General features: G+C 32.3%; 2 protein-coding genes across 2 annotated transcripts; both read left to right on the top strand.

Annotated features, from left to right (window-relative positions):
• The first annotated feature begins 13,440 nt into the window (after positions 1 to 13,440).
• On the top strand, positions 13,441 to 14,150 carry LOC100819312 (50S ribosomal protein L7/L12). Its single transcript, XM_003555606.5, has one exon. It carries the CDS (start codon positions 13,534 to 13,536, stop codon positions 14,011 to 14,013), a length of 480 nt encoding a protein of 159 aa, XP_003555654.1. The 5' UTR covers positions 13,441 to 13,533; the 3' UTR covers positions 14,014 to 14,150.
• A 142-nt stretch (positions 14,151 to 14,292) lies between these two features.
• Positions 14,293 to 20,221, top strand: LOC102660593 (uncharacterized). Its single transcript, XM_041013631.1, has 5 exons — positions 14,293 to 14,504; positions 14,989 to 15,079; positions 15,754 to 17,573; positions 19,596 to 19,880; positions 19,963 to 20,221. The coding sequence occupies exons 3-5, from the start codon at positions 17,493 to 17,495 to the stop codon at positions 20,137 to 20,139; spliced, it is 543 nt and encodes a 180-aa protein (XP_040869565.1). The 5' UTR covers positions 14,293 to 14,504; positions 14,989 to 15,079; positions 15,754 to 17,492; the 3' UTR covers positions 20,140 to 20,221.
• Positions 20,222 to 20,719: the final 498 nt, after the last annotated feature.

Raw genomic sequence — 20,719 nt, 5'->3', positions numbered from 1 at the left:
AATGTAAACCTAATATCAATGCACATTTGCTTATGTTTAGATGTTCATTACTTAAATAAATGTATTTCTTAGTTGTTATCATAACACATATTATGTAATGATAGTTTAACACTCAGAAAGTTGTTCTACGAATCTTGTTGGATCAAAACTTGAAGTCCTTAGTCTTAATTTTGATTTAATAATTTTACTAAGTCAATTTAAAAGGAGTGCTCAAATAAACTAGTTACTCATAATTGTATATAACTAGTTGCATAATAACTAATTGGTTAAAACTAATTTTATAGCTAAAATTGTTTTATTAGTTATTTACTTTTTATAACCGGTTATAAGTTATAACTAGTTATAGTAACCAATTATAACTTATAATTAGCTACAAATTACAACTCATAGCTTAGGTTTGTATTTTGCGTATTCCAAGTGGCTATAATTGCATAGAACCACTCATATTTCTATTTGTTCCTAACTTTTAGGTTTTTGTATTCTTTCTAAATACTAATTTTCAATTTTTTAAAATAAGTAAATATGCTGAATTTTTGCTTATAAATTGTGTTTAATATATTTTGAGAAATAATTTCTAAATATATTAACAATTATACTTTTAAAAACCATATAAAAAAAATAAAATTTTAAGACTTCTAGTATTTAGTTTTGAACTAATATTGTAGCTTGTGCAGTGTATAAGATAAATATTTTTAAATATATATATATTATAATTAAAATTTATAAAAAATAAATATTACGAATTTTAATTCTAGAGATGATTTTGAGGATGAATAATATGAATAAGAAACCAAGATCTAATGGTTACATGTTTCTTATCTTGTTGAAACAAGTTTTTCAAAAGACTTAAAAGTTAACTTTTTCATAAATTAAAGTTTGAATATGTTAAAATTTTAATATTTTCACGAATAAGTTTCTAAAATATATCAAATAAATTTAAAAAACTAATTTAAAAAAGTATTTTGATGTTTTCATTTGGAATCAATTTTATATTAAACTTAATTGTTTAGATAATTAAATGGTTAAGAATAAAATGTGTTATTGATTAAATTACATTAACATGTGTTACACTTAATTTGATATATAAAGTAAAATTATAGTTTAAATGGAGATTGCATTCTTACTAAACAAATTAGGAACGTAATTTTTTTTAATTTAACAATTAATTGAAGATAAAAAAAAAATATTAGTTTAATTTGGCATAAAAGTTAGTTAAATAATTGCTTATACAACTAGTTATTTATCTATAATCGATTATATAACTAGTTATAAGACGGATTCTAGGGTGCACAAGTGTTATAGGTGTGACATTGTGTAAAATAACAATGGTTATGATCAAAGTATGTAATGGTGGTCCTCAACCACCTGATTGTACTTGTTTGCCCATTAAAAAATGCACCCATTGCTTACATTTTTTTTGGACATTGAATTGAATATTGAAGATAACATTAAAAAAGTCTATATTAATTAGAAGCTTTTGTTATGGAGACAAACCTTCACCGGAATAAGTCTATCTGTCATTCATGTCTCCGAAACACAAATGTCGAATAGCATGCACAGAATCCATCTTGTATTCATTTCAATTTTTTCTTGTAATTTTTACCTTATTTTATAAAATTTACAATTTTGGTCTGACTCTTAATACAACATACATTTATTTTTTTCATTTTTTATTTAAATTATTGATATTATTTTTATAGTCCTCTTATTTTTTAATCGAGACATTTTATTTTCCACTTTTAAAAAGTTGACAATTTTAGTCTCCCGTCTTTTTAGTTGAGACACTTTGTCCCCACTTTTAAAAAATCGCAATTTTAGTTCTTGTGACCAATTTTGAACATTGATCTATATATTCTGTAAACATTGACGACATGTGCCTATTTATTACCCATATGACAAATGTTTTTTTAATTATTTAATTAGTAACAAACTTAATTTATTAAAAAAAAGAATTAAAAAACTATTTAGTCAAGTCTGAAATTGAAAAAAAGGATTAAAATCATGGATTTTATAAAAAGTGAGAGACGAAATGTATCAATTAAAAAATATAGAACTAAAATTATGAATTTTTTAAAAGTGAGGGACAAAATGTCAATTAAAAATAAGAGGACTAAAATCACATATTTAAAAAAATAGTGGAACGAAAACTATATTTTAATCAAAATAACAATAAGTAACTTTTTTGTGATTAAAATAATAATAACTACTAAGTAACTAGTAACAACAAAAAATTACATCAATGATCCAATAAAATATCATATCACCCTCTTACTCATTTAGACACAACTCCATTGTTAAATTCAAGTAACTAGTAAAACAACAATTTGCATCCAAGACCGCAATAATTTATAGAAGATCAAACTAAATCAGTTTTCTTCAACAAAAAAAAGTCATGAAAGCTTTGCACTTCCAAAATGCAAGCCAAACAAGCGTATGAACTATATCACCGTCTCCCGTACAAGCATAAAAAAAATATCAAAATATTCAGAATCTTCAAGTTGGGAGATTTCAACATCAAAGCATGTGCCACACAACATAGCTAAAGAAGTGAGTTATGCTGCAATTGGAAAATGAACAAACTAAATAGATTACTGTTAAACAAATGCAAGTGGTGTTATGTGACACTAGCAAAATCTAAAGTTTGAAAAACAATGGAATAAGTAACAAATCACAAAGGTCAAAAGGGAAGAGGAACTTACATCGATGAAGGTTTGTCCCCACAACTCTATTGGAAGAGAGAGAAAGGGTCAACAAAAGCTTATCTCTTATTTGAATTTTTTTAAATACTATATTCAATATGCAATTCAATCTCAAAAAAGAAAAAATAAGCAGCATGTGGGTGTGTCTTTTAATGGGCAAGCAAGTACAATCAGGTGCGTTGAGGACCATCAATACATACTTTCATCATACTCATCAACTTAAATCTAACTACTTTTGTTATTTGTGCACGACACTAGACCTACAACACTTGTGCACCTAGAATCTATCCTAGTTATAGATATATCTGGTCATATAATCAGTTATGTATTCATAACCGGTTTCATAACTTGTTTTTAAAAATAATAACCAGTTATACAAACTATAACCGATTATACAAAATTGGCTATAATTATGATTATAATAATTGTTTGCAATCTAGTTATTAATTAGTTATGGTTATAGTTATTAAAATAATCAACCCATGAGCACCCTTAATGTTTAATAGATGTGACATTTGAATTAATTGTTTTAGACTAGGCATGTTGTATGATATAGGTTAAGTCTTTTATACATGCTTAGTAAGGAATAAAGATTTCAAACAAATGGGTTGATGTCTAAGTTTCTAAAAAGCAATGAGTTCAAAATAGTGTAATCGATTACAAGGTTTTATAATGAATTACAAAGTGTTAGACAAGCAACAAAATTCTCTTCTACTTGAAATTTGGCTAGTTTTGACAAATTAATCGATTACTTGTTTCAACCATTGATTATAGAAGCTAGTTTCAAAATAAGGAAGGTATTGTAGCTTAAGCTAATTGATTACCAATTATTTTAATCGATTAGATTGAATTTGGAAACTTAAGGAGTTCTTTGTGTGATGAAATACTCCATTACCGAAATTGATACTTGATTATTCTAGAAAGCACATAAGCATGAAAAGCCCTTTGTCTAAAATGAGAAATGCATAACAAAGAGGATTTTGGCGTATTAATTGATTACCATAATCTATGATCGATTAAATCTATTTGCCAAAATTATAAATAACCTCTTATGTTTTTTTTTATTTGTGGCTCTTGATAAGAAGAGATTGAAGATGTTATGATCTATACATCAAGGTACATTCATTTTTATTCTGAAATTTTCCTTTTGTTTTTGTTCTTGGTTAAGGTTATTAAGAGTTTTGTGAGTTGATAAGGTTTCAACTCCTATTCCCTCTCTTATAGGGTTCAATGGAAGAGTAGAATTTAGGAAATTGCGTGTGCATGGTGTTTGTACCTAATTCTCTATTAATGGAAGTTCTAAGGGGTCTTAGAATAGCTCGATGTAGGTCCTTTAAGGACTAAATCAATATAAGTTTTGTGTGTGATTCTTTTTCTCTCTAACTCTTAGTTTTGTGATTCAATTTTGTATATGGAATTGATGTTAAAAGGTCATAAAATTGTTTTTCATATGATCTTGTTTACAATATTTTGATAAAACTTTGATTAATCAAAAGGGTTCATTTTAATTGAATTAAAGAACAAAGTGGCAAAGATTTCAAAAGAATTTATTCAACCCTTCTTCTAGATTCTCGGCTAACCCAATATATGCAATACTCAAAATGTTGTACTTAGAAAGATATTGTTCAAAATGTTGTTTCCAACTTTTGATGCATAAAATCATTTTCATGTTTTCTAAAAGCTTTCATAATTTTATGCATATGATTGAACTAGTATAAAACAAATCTTGTTACCACAAAGATGACTTAGTTCAGATATGCCTTTTAACAAAACAATTAAGTTTTTTTTGTGAAAACCTTCTTGTATATGCATTTTGATGAAAGTCATTCTGATGCAGATGCAATATATATGACAACAATTAATGTAATGTAAAGAGGAAGGGAAGAAAGGATTAACACATGGGTTTTAATATTGGTTCACTCCGACCTTGGGCTACGTCCAATCCTTCCTTCAAGATGAGATTTTCCATTAACACACAACCAACACTCTTGTTGGACTTTCCTTGCCAACCACCTATCGGATTTTCAACATCCCCTCACCATAGAAACACATTTTGATGTTGCTAAGGAATGACATATTTTGATGTAAATTCCTTCTGATGTAGATAACATGATATGATAATGGAAATAACTTAGCTTCGTCAATCCAAAAACTTCATCATTCAAATGTAGTCATTCTGAGGAACCTTTCTAATGATCATTCTAAAGTAACATTAGAATAATCATTTTGAGGTTAGCTGAGAAAGGATCCATAGTTGAATTAGATCCTTTTGATAAAGATCAATTGATATACTTTTCTTAAGTAGTACAACTTCATCAACCTTAACACATTTTCATAGCACAAAACATTCTAAAGTAGATTTCTTCATATAATTAAAGTGAACGTATAATTGCTTGTGTGTTTGTGTTATGTCCAAGGTTTGATTGTGTAGTGTCTTTAGTCTTCTATTATGATGCTTTACATCAGAAATTCTCATGGACAACTTCAAATTTCAACATAATTGCATCTTTTAATTTAGTTAGCAGTCACTTTCAAATGTGTCCTTGGTGTGCATGACAACAAATGAAAAGTGAGATATTATCAAATTCAATCTTTTGATGTGCACTCTATATGTGTAGCAGCATGTAGAAGAATCGACATTCTTCGAGGTGCATTTTGTGTCATTTTGAACCATTCTGAAGTTCAGTTTTCAAAGTCAAGATCTTAACCATTCTAATGTAGACTCTAATGCAACTTCATTCTAATGTCGATTCCTCTTTGTATCCTAGGATAAATCTTTTGTGTAAGGCCTTCATGATGTCTTACAACATGATAATATTGAGATTTTCATAGGGAAGTACTAACTTCATCAATAGATGAGCTTCTTTCAAATATTCTGAAGCTTTTCAATTGCAAACATAGTCAAGACATTCATTTTGAACTCATTAGAACACTTGTTATGTTCTGCTCTTTGTATATATCGTTTTCATATTTGTTGGCTTGCATATTATGTTCACCTTTGAGAGAGTTTTCTAATGTAAATGAAAAGCCATTGAATGTTCTTCTTATATGAATACTTTGATGAGATGGCATAACAGACTTGTATTCCAAACATTCTTGTGTGAGCTTGTTGTAGCATGTTAGATTTACTACTATTTTTTAATTCTTTGACCTTTGGAATGGTCAAACTGGCTTTAGTTGTCTTCATGAGAGTTTTATATAATTTTATCTTTGACATTCAAGCATTAGTCTCATGTCATTTGGACCACTACAACATAAGCAATCTTCAAAGCATTGTTGTTGTGTTATATTGTGAGGATAAAATGATATCTATATCTTCATGATCTGTTTCTTCCAAGATTCAAGCCTTATTAGCCCATGACTTCTTCATAAAAGATTTAGATCTTTCTCTTAGATTTACAAAGCCACTCAGATAATCTCAAATGCACTTTTGTAGATCAAGTGGTCTTCAACTTACTGCACACATATCAAGTTGTTCAAGTAGACCAGTGTTTACAACTACAAACTCAATTTTCTCCATGATCTAGATTGTATTAGACCATGACTTGTTCATGAAAGTTGAAGATCTTTCTTCAAGATTTCCATATCCATCAAGAATATCTCAATTGCATTTCTAGAAATTTAGATACAATGTTCAAAATGAACTCATCCTGTTGATGAAATTCATTCTGAGTGTGTTGTAACAATGTTGTTCTTAATGTCATGTTCATTGTTGACATCTTCATGTTTGCAACATTCTTATTGTCCTTTAGTTTTTTACTACTTCTTATGGCTTGAAATTTTTCTCTTCATTCAGTGAACATGTTGACTTCTTCATTATAGTACATAACCAAGTATATTTTGAGTCTTCTTTTAAGCTTTCAAGCTTATCATCCTTTATGAGTGACTCGTGACAACCCTGAGTTTAATTCAATTGTTATTTTTTTTTATAGAACTTGTCTTTTTTAAAATACAATTAAGCAAACTCCTCAATAGACATAAGCTCAGAAGACTTATGAATTGTATTCAAAAGGTTTGTCATAATTAAAACACCAAGGATTTTTTACACAAAAGGTTCTTCAAGAGGGATTAAAGCTTAGCACCACCGGAAAAAGTGTCATAGTGAGTGTTGCTAGCATTTCTCTTATTTAATTTATCAACCTTAGTGTAACACCCTAAAATTTCATCCTTAATTTATTTTTCTACACGAGTAAAATTACAATGTTAAGGAAGGTTGAAAATTTTGCACCATGCAATTTTATTAGATGTCCGTGTGATTTAATTTATTCTCTGCATAATAAATTAATTGTATAAGTTTCATGTTATTCATATTTATTTTTAGTGTAAATAATTTATTTACTTAGTTGGTAGAAATTTGAAAACTGCTTGAATAAAAATTCAATTTGTAGCAAAATTATATCGCACACTGAGAAATAGTGTAATTTAACTCTGTGTGAGAGTTTTCTTTATGTGAGGGTCACTCTAGATACACATATTCCTAGGGAAATTAGCACATCAACCTAGACGATTAAGATAAAATTTATTAGTTTTGATAAATAAAAAAAAAAGCAAAAATACCCATTTTTGGTAGTTTTGTAAAAAGCAAAACTACCCATTTGTGGTATAGCTTGGCATGTTCAAATTGGCACTCAAGGGAGTCATTCTAAATGTCACAAAGCCTTGTCAATTGAAGCCTACACCATAGCTTATTGGTCTTGGTGAGAAAAAAAATCTTTTGGAGCCTTTATCCCTTCATTTTGCACAAATTCAAACTTGAGGGAGTGGAGTTCAATTATGCTTCTTCTTTTTCTTCTTCCAACCTTATTCCTATTGTTCTTGAGCCTTTGAGTCATCAAGCTTAGGTAAATGAGCTCCATTATATTCATTTTAGACTTGATTCCTCTTAACTCTCTTGTTATAGCTTCTCTAATAACTTGAAACTATCATTTTGTTTTACTCATGAAGAGAAACTTAGAAAATTTGAACATTCTTCATTCTTCTTTAAGATTTTTTGAGTTCATCAAGAGGTAGGGAGGGTCTCTCCAACTCTTGAACCATGTGCTTGTTGTTGAACTTCCTTGAACATGGTGTTGCTTTGAAATTTTTGAGCTTGTTGTCATGTCTTGAATTTGTGTGTTGAGATATTTTCCTAGAATTTTTTATTCCAAAAATGAGTTCTTTGCACGTTAAAACATATAGTTAGTCTTAAATTTCACTTAAATCGGAGTTTTCTAGCAAAAGTTATTGATAAAACAAGTTTAAGGACCTTTAGTAAAAGGAAAAGTCTATCACAAATTTATACTAAGAGTTACAGCAGTATGGACTATTTATATTAAATCTTAGGTAGGGTAACATGTAAGATTTGCGAATATTTGACTCCTAGAGCACCAAGAGCGCTAAAAATAAGTTAGGAGCAAAACTTTGAAAAAAAATCGAGGGACAAAGTGATTTTAGACAATAGACAATTTAACTTTATAATTTGTGCTTTTTTTTATAAATTATCATAGAATTATTTATTTTCTGGAACTACTGATTTATTTGCTATTGTATTGTTGAGATAAATGCAAGATCTGATGACTGATTCATGTTCTGAAATTGTGATGATTCTCTGCTGATAAAATGACTAAAATATGTGTTTGTATTTTATTATGATTATTAAATGATAAGATTGATAGAGTGTGAACTTCGGAAATTATATCTATGGCATGCAAATTTATTTTCTAGTATATATATGTTTGCATATTGTCACTTTTTATTTGTACATGTTGTGGTTTGGGTTCGGGGTTGTTCAACCCTCGAGAAATTGTTTTCTATGTTTGGTTAGATAACTATTAGTCATTACATTGTCCAATTATTTATGCGTGACAAGTGGTTCTACCACTTAAGGGCCGCAAGTGGTTTCCTGAGAGTAGTACGTAGGCCTGAGCCTCATCTCTCTTTCTTGTTTTCTTGTTTGTACACATTCATTGATGTACACGGTACAAGGACTGTGCATGCAATGTGGCGGCAAGATTCAAGAGGACTAGACAAAGAGTAAAAGAATCAGTGGTTCTATTTCCTTCTCTGAGTATGTGAGGTTGCATTAAGGAAGTGGATGATGGATAAAGATACACTGGGGTGTAGTCGACAAAGAGGTTCGAAGAACCTAGGAGAATTAACGAGTGGTGACTATGTGACATTTGGTGCACTCATTTGACTCGGGTAACTCACAAACCTCACATTGCTACTCCTGATGGCTTTGAGACTATGCTTTTTAAGTTGGAAGATGAGGGATCGGTGTATGATGTATTTGTATGTAGTGATTACTCCTGACTATCATCCACATGATTTTATTAGAACATAAAGACCTGAGAAGATTGATGGTAGTGATTGGGCCCTATTGTGAATTAAGTGTGATAATTACATGCTTAGGATGCAAGAGTGTTGTTTGTTTAGATAACTACATGCAGTGGTTACATAGATTGTATGTTTTAAATTTGTTTTACTATTGTCGATTGTTTGTGGAGTCGAGGAGCAGAGGACTTACCCTACAACCAAAAACTTTTTAGTATTGACGATGTCGAGTATATCGAGGTGTCTGCAGGCTCAATGTAGCTTGCAAAGAGAGTAGGTATGGCTCTGTATTGCAACATAGATTGCACACTACACCTATCATACTCAAGTCCACGTAGTGCTAGCAGATAGATTGGATAGAACGTGCATTGAGTACACCCAATGAAAGTTACAGAGGATCGAGGTGACCATTTGGACATGTTGTCCAAGGAGATGGAGGAATACTAGGAACTACTGAGGCAATCGGAACCAACGTCTGAGGAGGGGAGTGACGATTCTTCCGAGGACACGTCTTAGTTTTGTACTTCAGTGTGATAAGTGGTTTGTTGTGGTCATAGTTTCTTTACTATTTTGATGTATTTTAAGAGATATTTTCTCCACATATATGTATTGTGTTGTAATAGGGATGAAAAAAGTATTTTGTTTATTATCGCACTATTATGGTTTGTATCCTTATATTTCTCTATAACATTACAAGTTTCATTTTATTTATATATGAAAATTGAATTACTCTATATATGCATTTATTTTAATTCAATGCAACTATTTAGCATTTCCTAACAATAAGTGTTTTGTTTTTTAAAAAAATAGTATATGAAGATGTTTTTATTATTTGTAAGTAATCGTTAAAAAAAGTGATGCATATTTCTAAAATAAATTAAATTAAAACATTTTCAAGTAATATTTTCAGTTTAAAATTTGAGGTGTGTGACACCCTCTACCCCACACATATATACTGATAAAGGAATAAAAATCCAAATATTAATTAATAGTATTTTTATTCTTTACATTTGTAAATACAAGTTTTTCAAAGGGATAAAAGGCTCACATTCACTTTCTTCTACATCATATTCAAACTTGTCCAAATAAATAATAAAGTTATCTCGGTTTAAGCAAGACCGTCTAAGACTTCATACAATTAATATAAAACCCTATACCCCAATGGCACATCCTACCAGAGCGTTGTGTCTCGACGTCCTTCAGCACAAGGTTCTTTAAATCAATTCACCTAGTCTTCTGCTCCTCCGAACACAAAGTTCAAGATCATCACAGGATCCAAACACAAACAACACACGGGGAGTGAGTTATCACATTCCTAACTAATAGAGAAACAAGACAACTAGATATACATATCATATAAACTAAATAAAATTTACTTACACGTAATTCACGTAATTCCACCACTTTGTCATTCAAAGTTCACTTTTCATCCATCAATCACACTTTTCAATCATCAATCACATTACACAAAAATCACATTCTCTGATCAAGACATAATAACACATCAATTTCATAATAAACAATTAGCAAGCGCATGAGACAGTTATGCTAAGACTCCCTGGGGCGCTTAGCCTATATGCAATGTGGTACCATGTCAGTGAAAAACCACCCTGGGGCGCTTAGGAGTACATAACAAGGCACACCACACAATGGGTTTGCCAGGTCACTCTCACTAAGTAAGATCATAGGGAGACCAGTCAGGGTCACGATGTTTTGCGAGAATGCTCCAACCATATGAGATCAGCATAGGCTTAAAGGAGCACTCAAACCCGGTGACCCCCAAGGCCTACACTCCGAAGAGTCCATCAGGGCCTCTTCCTCCTGATTCAGGTCCAACCCCTAAAATCATTTTAGCACACAGACACTGCTAGTGAATTATACAATACCCACAACCTCACACTCGTGTCTTAAGCACGTACAACATACTGCGCTACAATTTAACACCGGTTCCTAAATAGGAACCTACACTTTCTCTTTAACACTGGTTCCTAAATAGGAAACCTACATTTTCTCTTTAACACTGCGCATTTACACTTTTCTCAAGATAACACTGGTCGGGTTATTGTACAATTCATAGCTTACAACACAAATAATGTCACATCAAGAGTTAATCACACACTTATTCACAACCAAAACTTATTCACAATTTCACATCTCATAATGTCACAATCCACCATCACATGTTTTCACATATCTCACAATTCAACACCTGTTCTACTTTACACTTTTACTCAATCTCAATAACAATATTATAATCTCAAGGCAACATATCATTCCACAATTCATCACATATTTCATTTATAAACACTGTTCATGAATTATACAATACCACGACCTCACACTCATGTTTCAAACATGTTTAACACAATTGCGCTACAATTTAACACTGGTTTCTAATTAAGAACCTACACTTTCTCTTTAACACTGCGCATAAACACTGGTCGAGTTATTGTATAATTCATAGCTCACGATATAATTAATGTAACATCAAGTGTTAACACATCCACTTATTCACAATCGAATATCATGTCCACACTTTAACATCTCATAACATCACATCAACCATCTCATAACATTCCCAATGATATTCATAAGGTACAACATACACATGTTCATAAAATTTAACCATAATATTCTCAAACTCCAACACTTAATAATTTTTGGAATCATACTATAACACTCTACAATATTATTTACATAAATTATTAATATAAATAACTACCTTTATATATATAAACTAGCATACATCATATTAAATCACAAAATTCAAAGTAAGCTTTCAATGCACAAATTCTAAATAATTATATGAACACTTTGGTCAGTTTCAATTATGATATTAATTTTTTAAATTATATATAAAAATCTAAACAACAAGAAAAAGAGAAAATACAAAATCAATATCTCTCTCTAAATTTCTCCTTACTTTATTTTATCAATTCATATTAATTAGAAAAAGTACTCAATTTATAGGGTTCACGCTCAACACAATAGCATATCAATTTCACAACAATTGGTCTGTCAAACATATATAATTCACTGTAATAATTATAAGGATAAAATGAAATTGCAAAAACACCCAAAAACCCATTCCAATTGATATCTTTAAGGATCCCTACACGTGTTCTCACTAGTTCCCAATTGTGAATAACTCATCCCTTACCTCTAAGCGGACTCACGTATCTTCTGACAACGATAGCGGCTCCCTGAGATTCCTCAAGTTTTTCCTCCGACTGCTCCGATAGAATTTTCGAACGTCAGAGAGAGGGAGAAGAGATTGAAGTCTCCGCTTGTACTGTCTTCATGCGATTCCTTTTTCTCCCACCATGAATATTATCTCGCAAATCCCAACGGTTAGAGTGTGCGAAATTGAATTTCGAGCAACATATCCAAATTTCATGAAAATCCAACTGTTAATGAAACCGGGATCGTAGTTTTACCGAGACAGTTTTGGGTTTCTGCGGGAAAATAAAAAGCTACAATGCGAAGGGTTTTCCTCTAAGCTCACACATGATTTTTCAATTCCCAACGGTGAGAATGCTCGAAATTGGGTTACAAACGTGGTACTCAAATTTCACGATGATCCAACGGTGAATGAGTTCGAGATCATCATTTTTTTGAGATAGGTTTTGTGAGCTGCGGGAAAAAGAAAGGGTTTTGAGAGGAGAAGGGGAACAAACGAAAATGAGAGACAGAGGAGGCTGAGGAGTTAGTCTGAAAAACCTAGCATGTTGCTATTTATAACTAGGGGCATTTACGACCTATTATTTACTCTATTTATTTATTTTTATTATTTTTACTAAAAAATTCTTAAATTTATTTATGAAAAAAATGGAATGTTACTAGGTGTTACACTTAGCACTTACCAATATATTCTTCATTAAAGTACCAAATTTGAAGTGTTTTGATTTTGGAGTAAATTAAAGGTTTAATGGTATTTTTTATTCTCAACTTTTTATTTTTTAAGAATTTTACCTCTAACTTTTTAATTTGGCAAAATTTACTTTAATTTTTAAGAAACTTGTGAATTTTACCTCAATCAATTTTTCATTAATAAGCACAAAAATTGGAGTAAAAATTGTTAAAAGAATAAAAGGTTGAAAATAAAATTTGCCACAAAACAAAAAGTTAGGTATAAAATTTGTCAAAAAAAAGTTATTTGTAAAAAGTGTACTTATATTAGAAGTAAAATTGTATAAGATAAAATCCACATGTTTCTTAAAAGTTGGAATAAAATGCGTTAAATTATTTTATTAAAGTAAAACTCACCAAAAATTAATAAATTTGGAATAAAAAGTATAACTATATTAAGAGTAAACTCCGTAAGTTTAAGTTAAAGATAAAATGTATAAAACTAACTTGTAAGAATAAAATTTATCAAACATTAAAAATTTGGAATAAATAGTAGAATTAAGCCTAAATTAAAGTCTCTACCTTGTTAAGTTTGGTTTGTTATTTCATGAATAGGGTACTGATTTGATTTGTTGTTGTATTTTGTGAAACCTTGGTGGTCAGGCCAAAAACAATGTCTCGCTGTGCCCCGAGGTGTGTAACAAAGAGTGCCACGAGGCTTTTCAACCTCACACGCGCTCTCTCCATTGAGGCGCGCGAGCAGAAGGTCGAGCGCATCGCCACCGAGCTTCTCAACCTCAACAGGTTCGAGAGGCACGACTTCACGGTCCTCTGGCGGCTCAAGATGGGTCTACACCGCTATGACGCCGCCCCGGTGGCCGGCGTTGCGACGCCGTCCGTCGTCGGCGCGAAGGTCGGTGCTTCCGTGGCGGTGGAGAAGACGGCGTTTGATTTGAAGTTGGAGAAGTATGATGCTGCTGCCAAGATCAAGATCATCAAAGAAGTTAGGTCTTTCACTGATTTAGGGTTGAAGGAAGCCAAGGAATTGGTGGAGAAGGTTCCTTGTGTTTTGAAGAAGGGGCTCACCAAGGAGGAGGCTAATCCCATCATGGAGAAACTCAAGGAGTTGGGCGCTGCTGTTGTGTTGGAGTGATGATTCTGAATTTTTTTTCTTTGTGTTCTAGAGTTTTGTGTTAGTTGTAGAATAATTGGAACTTGTTTGTGGGTAATAATGATGAATGATGAATGATAGATGGTAAGTTATATATTATTATTATTATTATTGTCCCACTTCCCTCCTTTTTTTAATGTTTTGTTGGTAGGTTGATAGTTTTTGTGATATGACATTCTTAATTTCAATTGAAGTAATATTGAATATTGATGACCACTTTTAATGAGTTGAAGTTGTAACATCCTCAGGATTCCTCTTATGCATCTCATTCTGATATGTTTCGTCTGGATGGAGTGTTACAGAAGTTGTGTCTGAGCATTGGGGAGGTGTGCGTGGTTGGTATTTTGTTAGTTGGAATAAGAGTACTGCTAGGTTTCTTTTCAAAGGCTTGCTTGGTTATTGTTTTATTTCTATTGTCTTTTGCTTGCATGGTTGATGATCGATGGACATGTTATGGAGGGCTTGGACATTTGGTGAGTGAAGTCAGAAATAATATAGCTGAGATTCGGAATATTGAGCACTGTCATATGTTGCGGAAAAGCATTTTGTTAATTTCATTAAGAAGAAAGAAAACATAAAGTTTATAAATGATCAAAACATGAAATGAGTTTTAAAATAACTGTTTATACTTATTATAGCGCAGACCATCATCAGGCGTGTGAATATAAATGAGATAATTCCTAATCTTTTTTTTTTCTTTCACTCCCAATCCCTATTCATTTTTTCCCTAATTTCTTAATGACTCTGTCTTTGATAACCTAATCTTAAACTTTGTTATGGTTAATTCTGTGTGTTTTGCTGTTATCTGCTTTTTACTTGTAGTGATGTTCTGTTCTCTGGTGTAGATGGGTTTATGTAATTTGAATTTTTATGTAAATTTGTTCGGTTAAGCTCAATGGGCCAATCATTATTTGGTTTCCTAGCCCCTGGGTTGATAAACAGTTTTGTTTTGTCAAGGATGAAGATATTTAGTTGCTTAATGCTAGCATATTACATGGCTTTTGGAAGGTGGGAAAGGTGATGCTTTAGCACCAGCATTGCAAAAAAGGTCTTTACACCATGCTAAGCTATATGTTTATTTGTGCATTTGATATACAATAATCTTGTTTTCTGATGTTTACCATGCTAAGCTATATGTTTCATATTGCTGCACTATTACTTTAATCATAGTAGGAGAGAAGTGTGAATTCATTTCATAGGCCCATTGATGGGCCCAATTTACAAATCTATAGAAGGAAAGGAAGAACTGAAGAGGAAAAAATAAAGGGAGAAGGGAAGGAAATAGATGGGCTGCCAGCAGCAGGACCCTTGAAGTTCTCTGGTATATGAAAGTGGAGAGAGACAGGTGGCTGATGAATTAGTGGAAATGGAGGAGAGAGAGCAAATGTAACAGAGTGGATATGTGGTCTAGGGGAATTGGAGGAAGGGATTCGGGAATCGGGCAGGAAAAGATTATTAGGGAGTGAGGGGTAACTGAAAGGAGGGAGGAGACTTAGGTGGGTAGTTTGGGCTGAGCAGAGAAGTGGTCTCTCAGATTGGGAAAATTCTTTTTCTCTGTTTCGACGATTTTGCAAGGAGCATAGCTCCAGTCAATTGTTATTTCAATTCCTTCATAATCATAGATACTGAAATTATGAGGATTCATTCTCTGTAAAGATAAGTTATCAATACATGTTTCTTGGTTTCTTCTATTTTCTGTCTATTTAGTAACAGCTTCTCCAGGTAGCTTATGGTATCAACTTGAATGGAAACACAAATAGAAGCAGTGGAGAAAGGATAAGAAGATCTGTTTTCTATCATCGCCCCTTCATAGAAAGACTGAAGAACTTCTAAGGAACTTACTGTAGGTAGTGTGGTGCTTGTGGAGTTTAGAAAATGGTTCATGGTTGTGGCTATATATTGCTCTGAGAAGAAAGTTAGTTGTATGGTTGCAATACCTATATTTGGGTTCGGGGGAGTTTCATTTTCTTTCCTCCCTTAACTTTATTAGTGCAATTGTATTTTCATATCACATGTGCTTAGCATTGCATGTCTGAATGCATTTAGAAATTCCTTAAAACGTGGCTGAGAATGGCACACCTTTTCCCGCTTTTGTTTAAGTTCTGAGGAGGTTTTTATTTTTTTAAGTTCAAACCTGCGTAAGCCATACCCATTATATATTTATTTAAAGATATAAAAAAAAACCTTGACTGTTTCAATCTTCTTCGAGTTTGGATGTATTCATTTTATATGTTGACATGATGCAGTAGTTGGAAAAAATGAGCCTTGTGACTTGTCTAATTTTCTGAGTGCCAAATCAGGCTTTTTTTCACTATTTAGTACTATTTTCTGTCGAAAATATTGCTTTAAGTCACGACTTTGTGTGATGATGGCTTGTTTTGAGAGTGTATATTCCACCAAGAACATGGTCATCATTTTGCATGTTCATTTTATGATGGCAATTTCAAACAAAGAAGTTACTTTTGGTGGTCTCAGTTTGGCTTGGCTTTGTTTTCTCTTCGATTGTGAACTTTACATCAAGGGGTCTAAATGAGCTGGTCAAATCATAGTATTTTTGTGCTTTTGATATATGGTAATCTTACTTTCTGATGTTTACCATTTTAAGCTTATATGTTTCAGGTTACCGCACTATCACCTTTATCACTTTAGGAGAAAAAATATCTATTTGAGTGAAATGTTAATTCATGCCTTCAATGAAAGACTGAAGAACTTCTTAAAGAACTTGTAGGTAATTGTGGATCACAAATTTGCTGCACAGATATGTCGAATATTTAGATGCTAGTAGCGTGATGCTGTTACAGTTTAGAAAATGGTTTATGCCTCTGGATATATATTTCTGAGAAGAAAGTTGTAAGGTTTCTAAATGATGTCTTTGCATTTGCCTTTTGGACTAGTGCAATCGTATTTTAAAATCATGTGTGCATCGAATTGGATGTCTGAGTGCGTTTTGATATTCTGTTTTTGAATTTCATAAAATGTGACCAAGAATGGTACCCTTTTCCCACTTTAATTTGTGTTTAATTAGAAAGTTAGTTTTGATATTCTGAATCACACTCTAGCCACATTCTAAGCCATCCAACTGAATGAGCATGCTCCACAGCTACCATGACTGCATACAATTTTGCATGTAAAGCTGTTGAAATCCCAATATAAACCGAGAAGCAACCTCGAAAAGCGCCAAAACTGTCCTTGAAAAGGCCTACACTAGCTGCATGACGAGTGCTGCTAGGTGCACCCAGCATTATTGCTGGTGCACCCAGTACTTATTGTGAAAAGTCACAAATGCCCTTATTATTTTTTTTTTTAAAAAAAGCCTCTTCTTCTTCTTTCTTTCTCTCCTCCCGCGAGACTCTTCTTCTTCTTTCTTTTCTGCGAGCATCTTCTCCTTTCGCGAGACTCTTCCGCTGGCGGCCCTTTCTTCCTCCTTCCTCATTCTTTCGCGAGGTGGTTGTGCTTCTCCAATGCGAGCTACTGCTTCTCCCTCCTTCGAGTGCGCTTCTTCCATTCTTCCACGAGCTTTTGCTCTTCTGTTCTTCATTGAGGTAAGCTTCCATTGTCCCTTTTCTTGTTTGTTATTGCTTGCATTGTTGCTTCAACTGTTGCCGACCATGGTGTAAACAGAAAGTTGTTGTGCATACTTTACGGATCACCTGATCCGTAAGCATGTTCCGGATCAAGTTGATCCAGAAGATGCTTACGGATCTAGTTGATCCGTAAACTATTTGTTAGTAGCTTACGGATCACTTGATCCGTAAGCATTTTCCAGATCAACTTGATCCGGAAGATGCTTACGGATCAGGTGATCCGTAAAAGTCACAACTTCATTTTAATTAGGAATTTTGGTGTTTTTATTTACATATCCATGTGAATAATTGTTTGTTTTTGTTCATTCAAGGTTAATTTAATTCCCTCAACTATTTAGGAGTTTTTATTTAGGTCTCTAAACTAAAAAAATAGTAATTGTGTCGTTTATCTTGTAAAATATTTGTAATTGATCTCTTAAGATTTTTAAAGCCACCACAAATTGTCATTTTCTGACAATTTCATGCTATTATAAGGCTTCAAAATAGAAAAACATATTTTAAACAAAAATGTGGCTGCTCCCAACTCCCAAGTAAGGCCTATACCCAAGTGCCAAAGATATGATTATTTTATAGTTCAATTAGTTGAGAAGTCTTGTGGCTCAAGCCCATGAGGACATGAACAAGCTTATGACCTTTGTCACTTGAGAGCCAAAGAAAAACCATACAATTCTAGTGATATAAATAAATCTTATGATATTCAATCATCACTATCATAATTTTGTAGGAATGTAACAAAATTTGGTGGTATTCTAAAACTGTTGAGACTATCTAACAATTTCACCCAAGATTATGACATTTTAGTATAATATATAATGTCACACCTATCTAGCAATTTCACCCAAACTGTTGAAACTTTTCTAAACTCTCATTCTTTCTTTTTTAGTGGATAGTTAAACTTTTCTTTATCCCATCACATATAATTCCTTCTCTCTTATTGAAGGTTGTCCAGACATTGGTATACTTAGTCATCTTTTCTTTCAATTCTACATAGCTTCTCTATGATAGGCTAAAAGATCTTGCTAGTTTTTTTTTTTTTTTTTTTGCTTTTATCAATTTGTTTAGATAAGGAATCTTCATCTTCAATATCACTAGTTAATTAACAAAGACCATACTTTTGAATATGTTGTTCAAATCCAAGAGGAAGAAGTAGATGTTAATGTATGAAGTGCTAGTATATCTTTGAGAGGAAAGGGATTTTGCTTTTTTATTGGGATAATCTATGGGAAGTTATCTTCTGTTTTGAATGTTGATCGACCATTCTTTATCTAGTTGCTCCAAAAATTATAGGTTGAACCAAATGAATAAGCATAAAGCTTGACCAGTCCACATAAGTGAGGCTTCTATTTGCCAAAAGATGAGGAGTATTAATTGTTAACATTGTCTGAAAATAGTGAGAGCCTTTGAGCTTAGGATAGTAAGTATTGTCTTCAACTATCCTAAGAGCTAGTTCTCGGTTAATTTCAAACCACTGAGAGCCTTTTCGCCAGTCACTCATGTTGATTTCAAATTATTTTGTTTGTTATTAGAAGCATATTCCCCCAATGAGTCAGAAAAGTGTACAAAACCTATTAAAACATGCACACCTCACTGAAAAATGATACAATAAACAAACAATTTATAAAGACTAAGGATAAGATCATGAACAAAGCATGAGCCAGAAACCCAAGGATCAAGAGGGAATAAAGGATCATCAAGAAACAATATGGAGTTGCTTCCATTTCAAGAAGATTGATTTCTTCTTTCTTTGGCTTTGTTCATCTAATATCAATAATATTAGGATCCATAATCAATTTCCATTCAATCATATAGTGTATTGAATAAAAACTAACCCGATAAAAGCCTAACATGTGTAGCCTTTCTTGATATGCCTTTCTTGAAAGCTTGACAGCTTGCGTGACTTTCAGTCAATGAAATTTGCGTTAGACCAATGAAATTTGAGTGAATGAAATGGGTGATTGAATTTGTGTCACTCATTTGCAGATCATGGTTAGGACCAGAGGATTAGGTCGTGCCTTAGGTCAGGTTACTGGCAGAGGTGTGGGCAGAGGAAATCGTGATGATTTCGATGATATTCCGCAGCGTCGACAGCCTACTGCATCCGCACGGAGGCAGCGAGTCGCTGTGACTGTGGATTACGTCGATGAGCCGGTCATCCCTACGCCAGATGTTCAGGATGATCCGATGGAGGCACCAGTTGATGTTCAGGACGACCCGATGGAGCCAGGAGCATCATCGACATCTGCGGAGGAGTCCAGACATGCAGTGGTAAGTAATACTAATAATTTAAGTCATTTACCTCAATATTTGCATAATAATTTGTGTAATTAGTTTGTTTTGTATGTAACAGGAAGTTTTTGATGACATTGCTGAGAGGTTGGAGCGCCATCTGAGTCTAGGGGTGGTCACGCCTAGCTCATCGACACATGAGGTGATCGAAGAATGCCTCAGATTGGTCAGGAGTGTGACACATGACCATCTAGTATACGTTAGGTGTAGACGTAGGCGACGCACTGATCAGGCGTAGTTTATGTACATATTTTATATTGATATTCCTTGTATATACAGATATTGTACATGAACTTATTTCATGAGTATTGTTGGTTTTATTTATTTTCATTACTAATGTTAGTTTTATTTATTTTCATTGATTGTGTATTCCATTTGTGTCTATATACACATGTGTTATTAAAATGGTCTAGTTAACTTAGTTATAGTATATGTAATTTATTATAAATGGTCTAGTTAACTTAGTTTACCAACTAATAAAGAATAATTTAAAATATAACTTTAAATATAATTGAAATAAAGAAGTTGAAAAGGGTGTAAAAAAAAATTAAACAAAAAATGGACATCATTTGTTATCTAAGAACTTATTTTATATAGCGTACTAATATTTTTAAATTCTCTTATAATTACTATTTTCCCACTTATACTAATGATCATGTAAAAAAATGTATTATAGAGTAGTTAGTATTTTAATTTTTAATATAATACTAATTATTTTTTTTATATTCTTTATAATATTAATAATGATATGATTAATTATAAAAATAAAAAATAAATTAATAATGATAATATTAATTTTATAAAATCATTATTATCTT

Source organism: Glycine max, chromosome 20 (assembly GCF_000004515.6).
Source record: "Glycine max cultivar Williams 82 chromosome 20, Glycine_max_v4.0, whole genome shotgun sequence".
NCBI lineage: Eukaryota > Viridiplantae > Streptophyta > Magnoliopsida > Fabales > Fabaceae > Glycine > Glycine max.
This window is presented reverse-complemented; position numbering and strand designations above follow the sequence as displayed.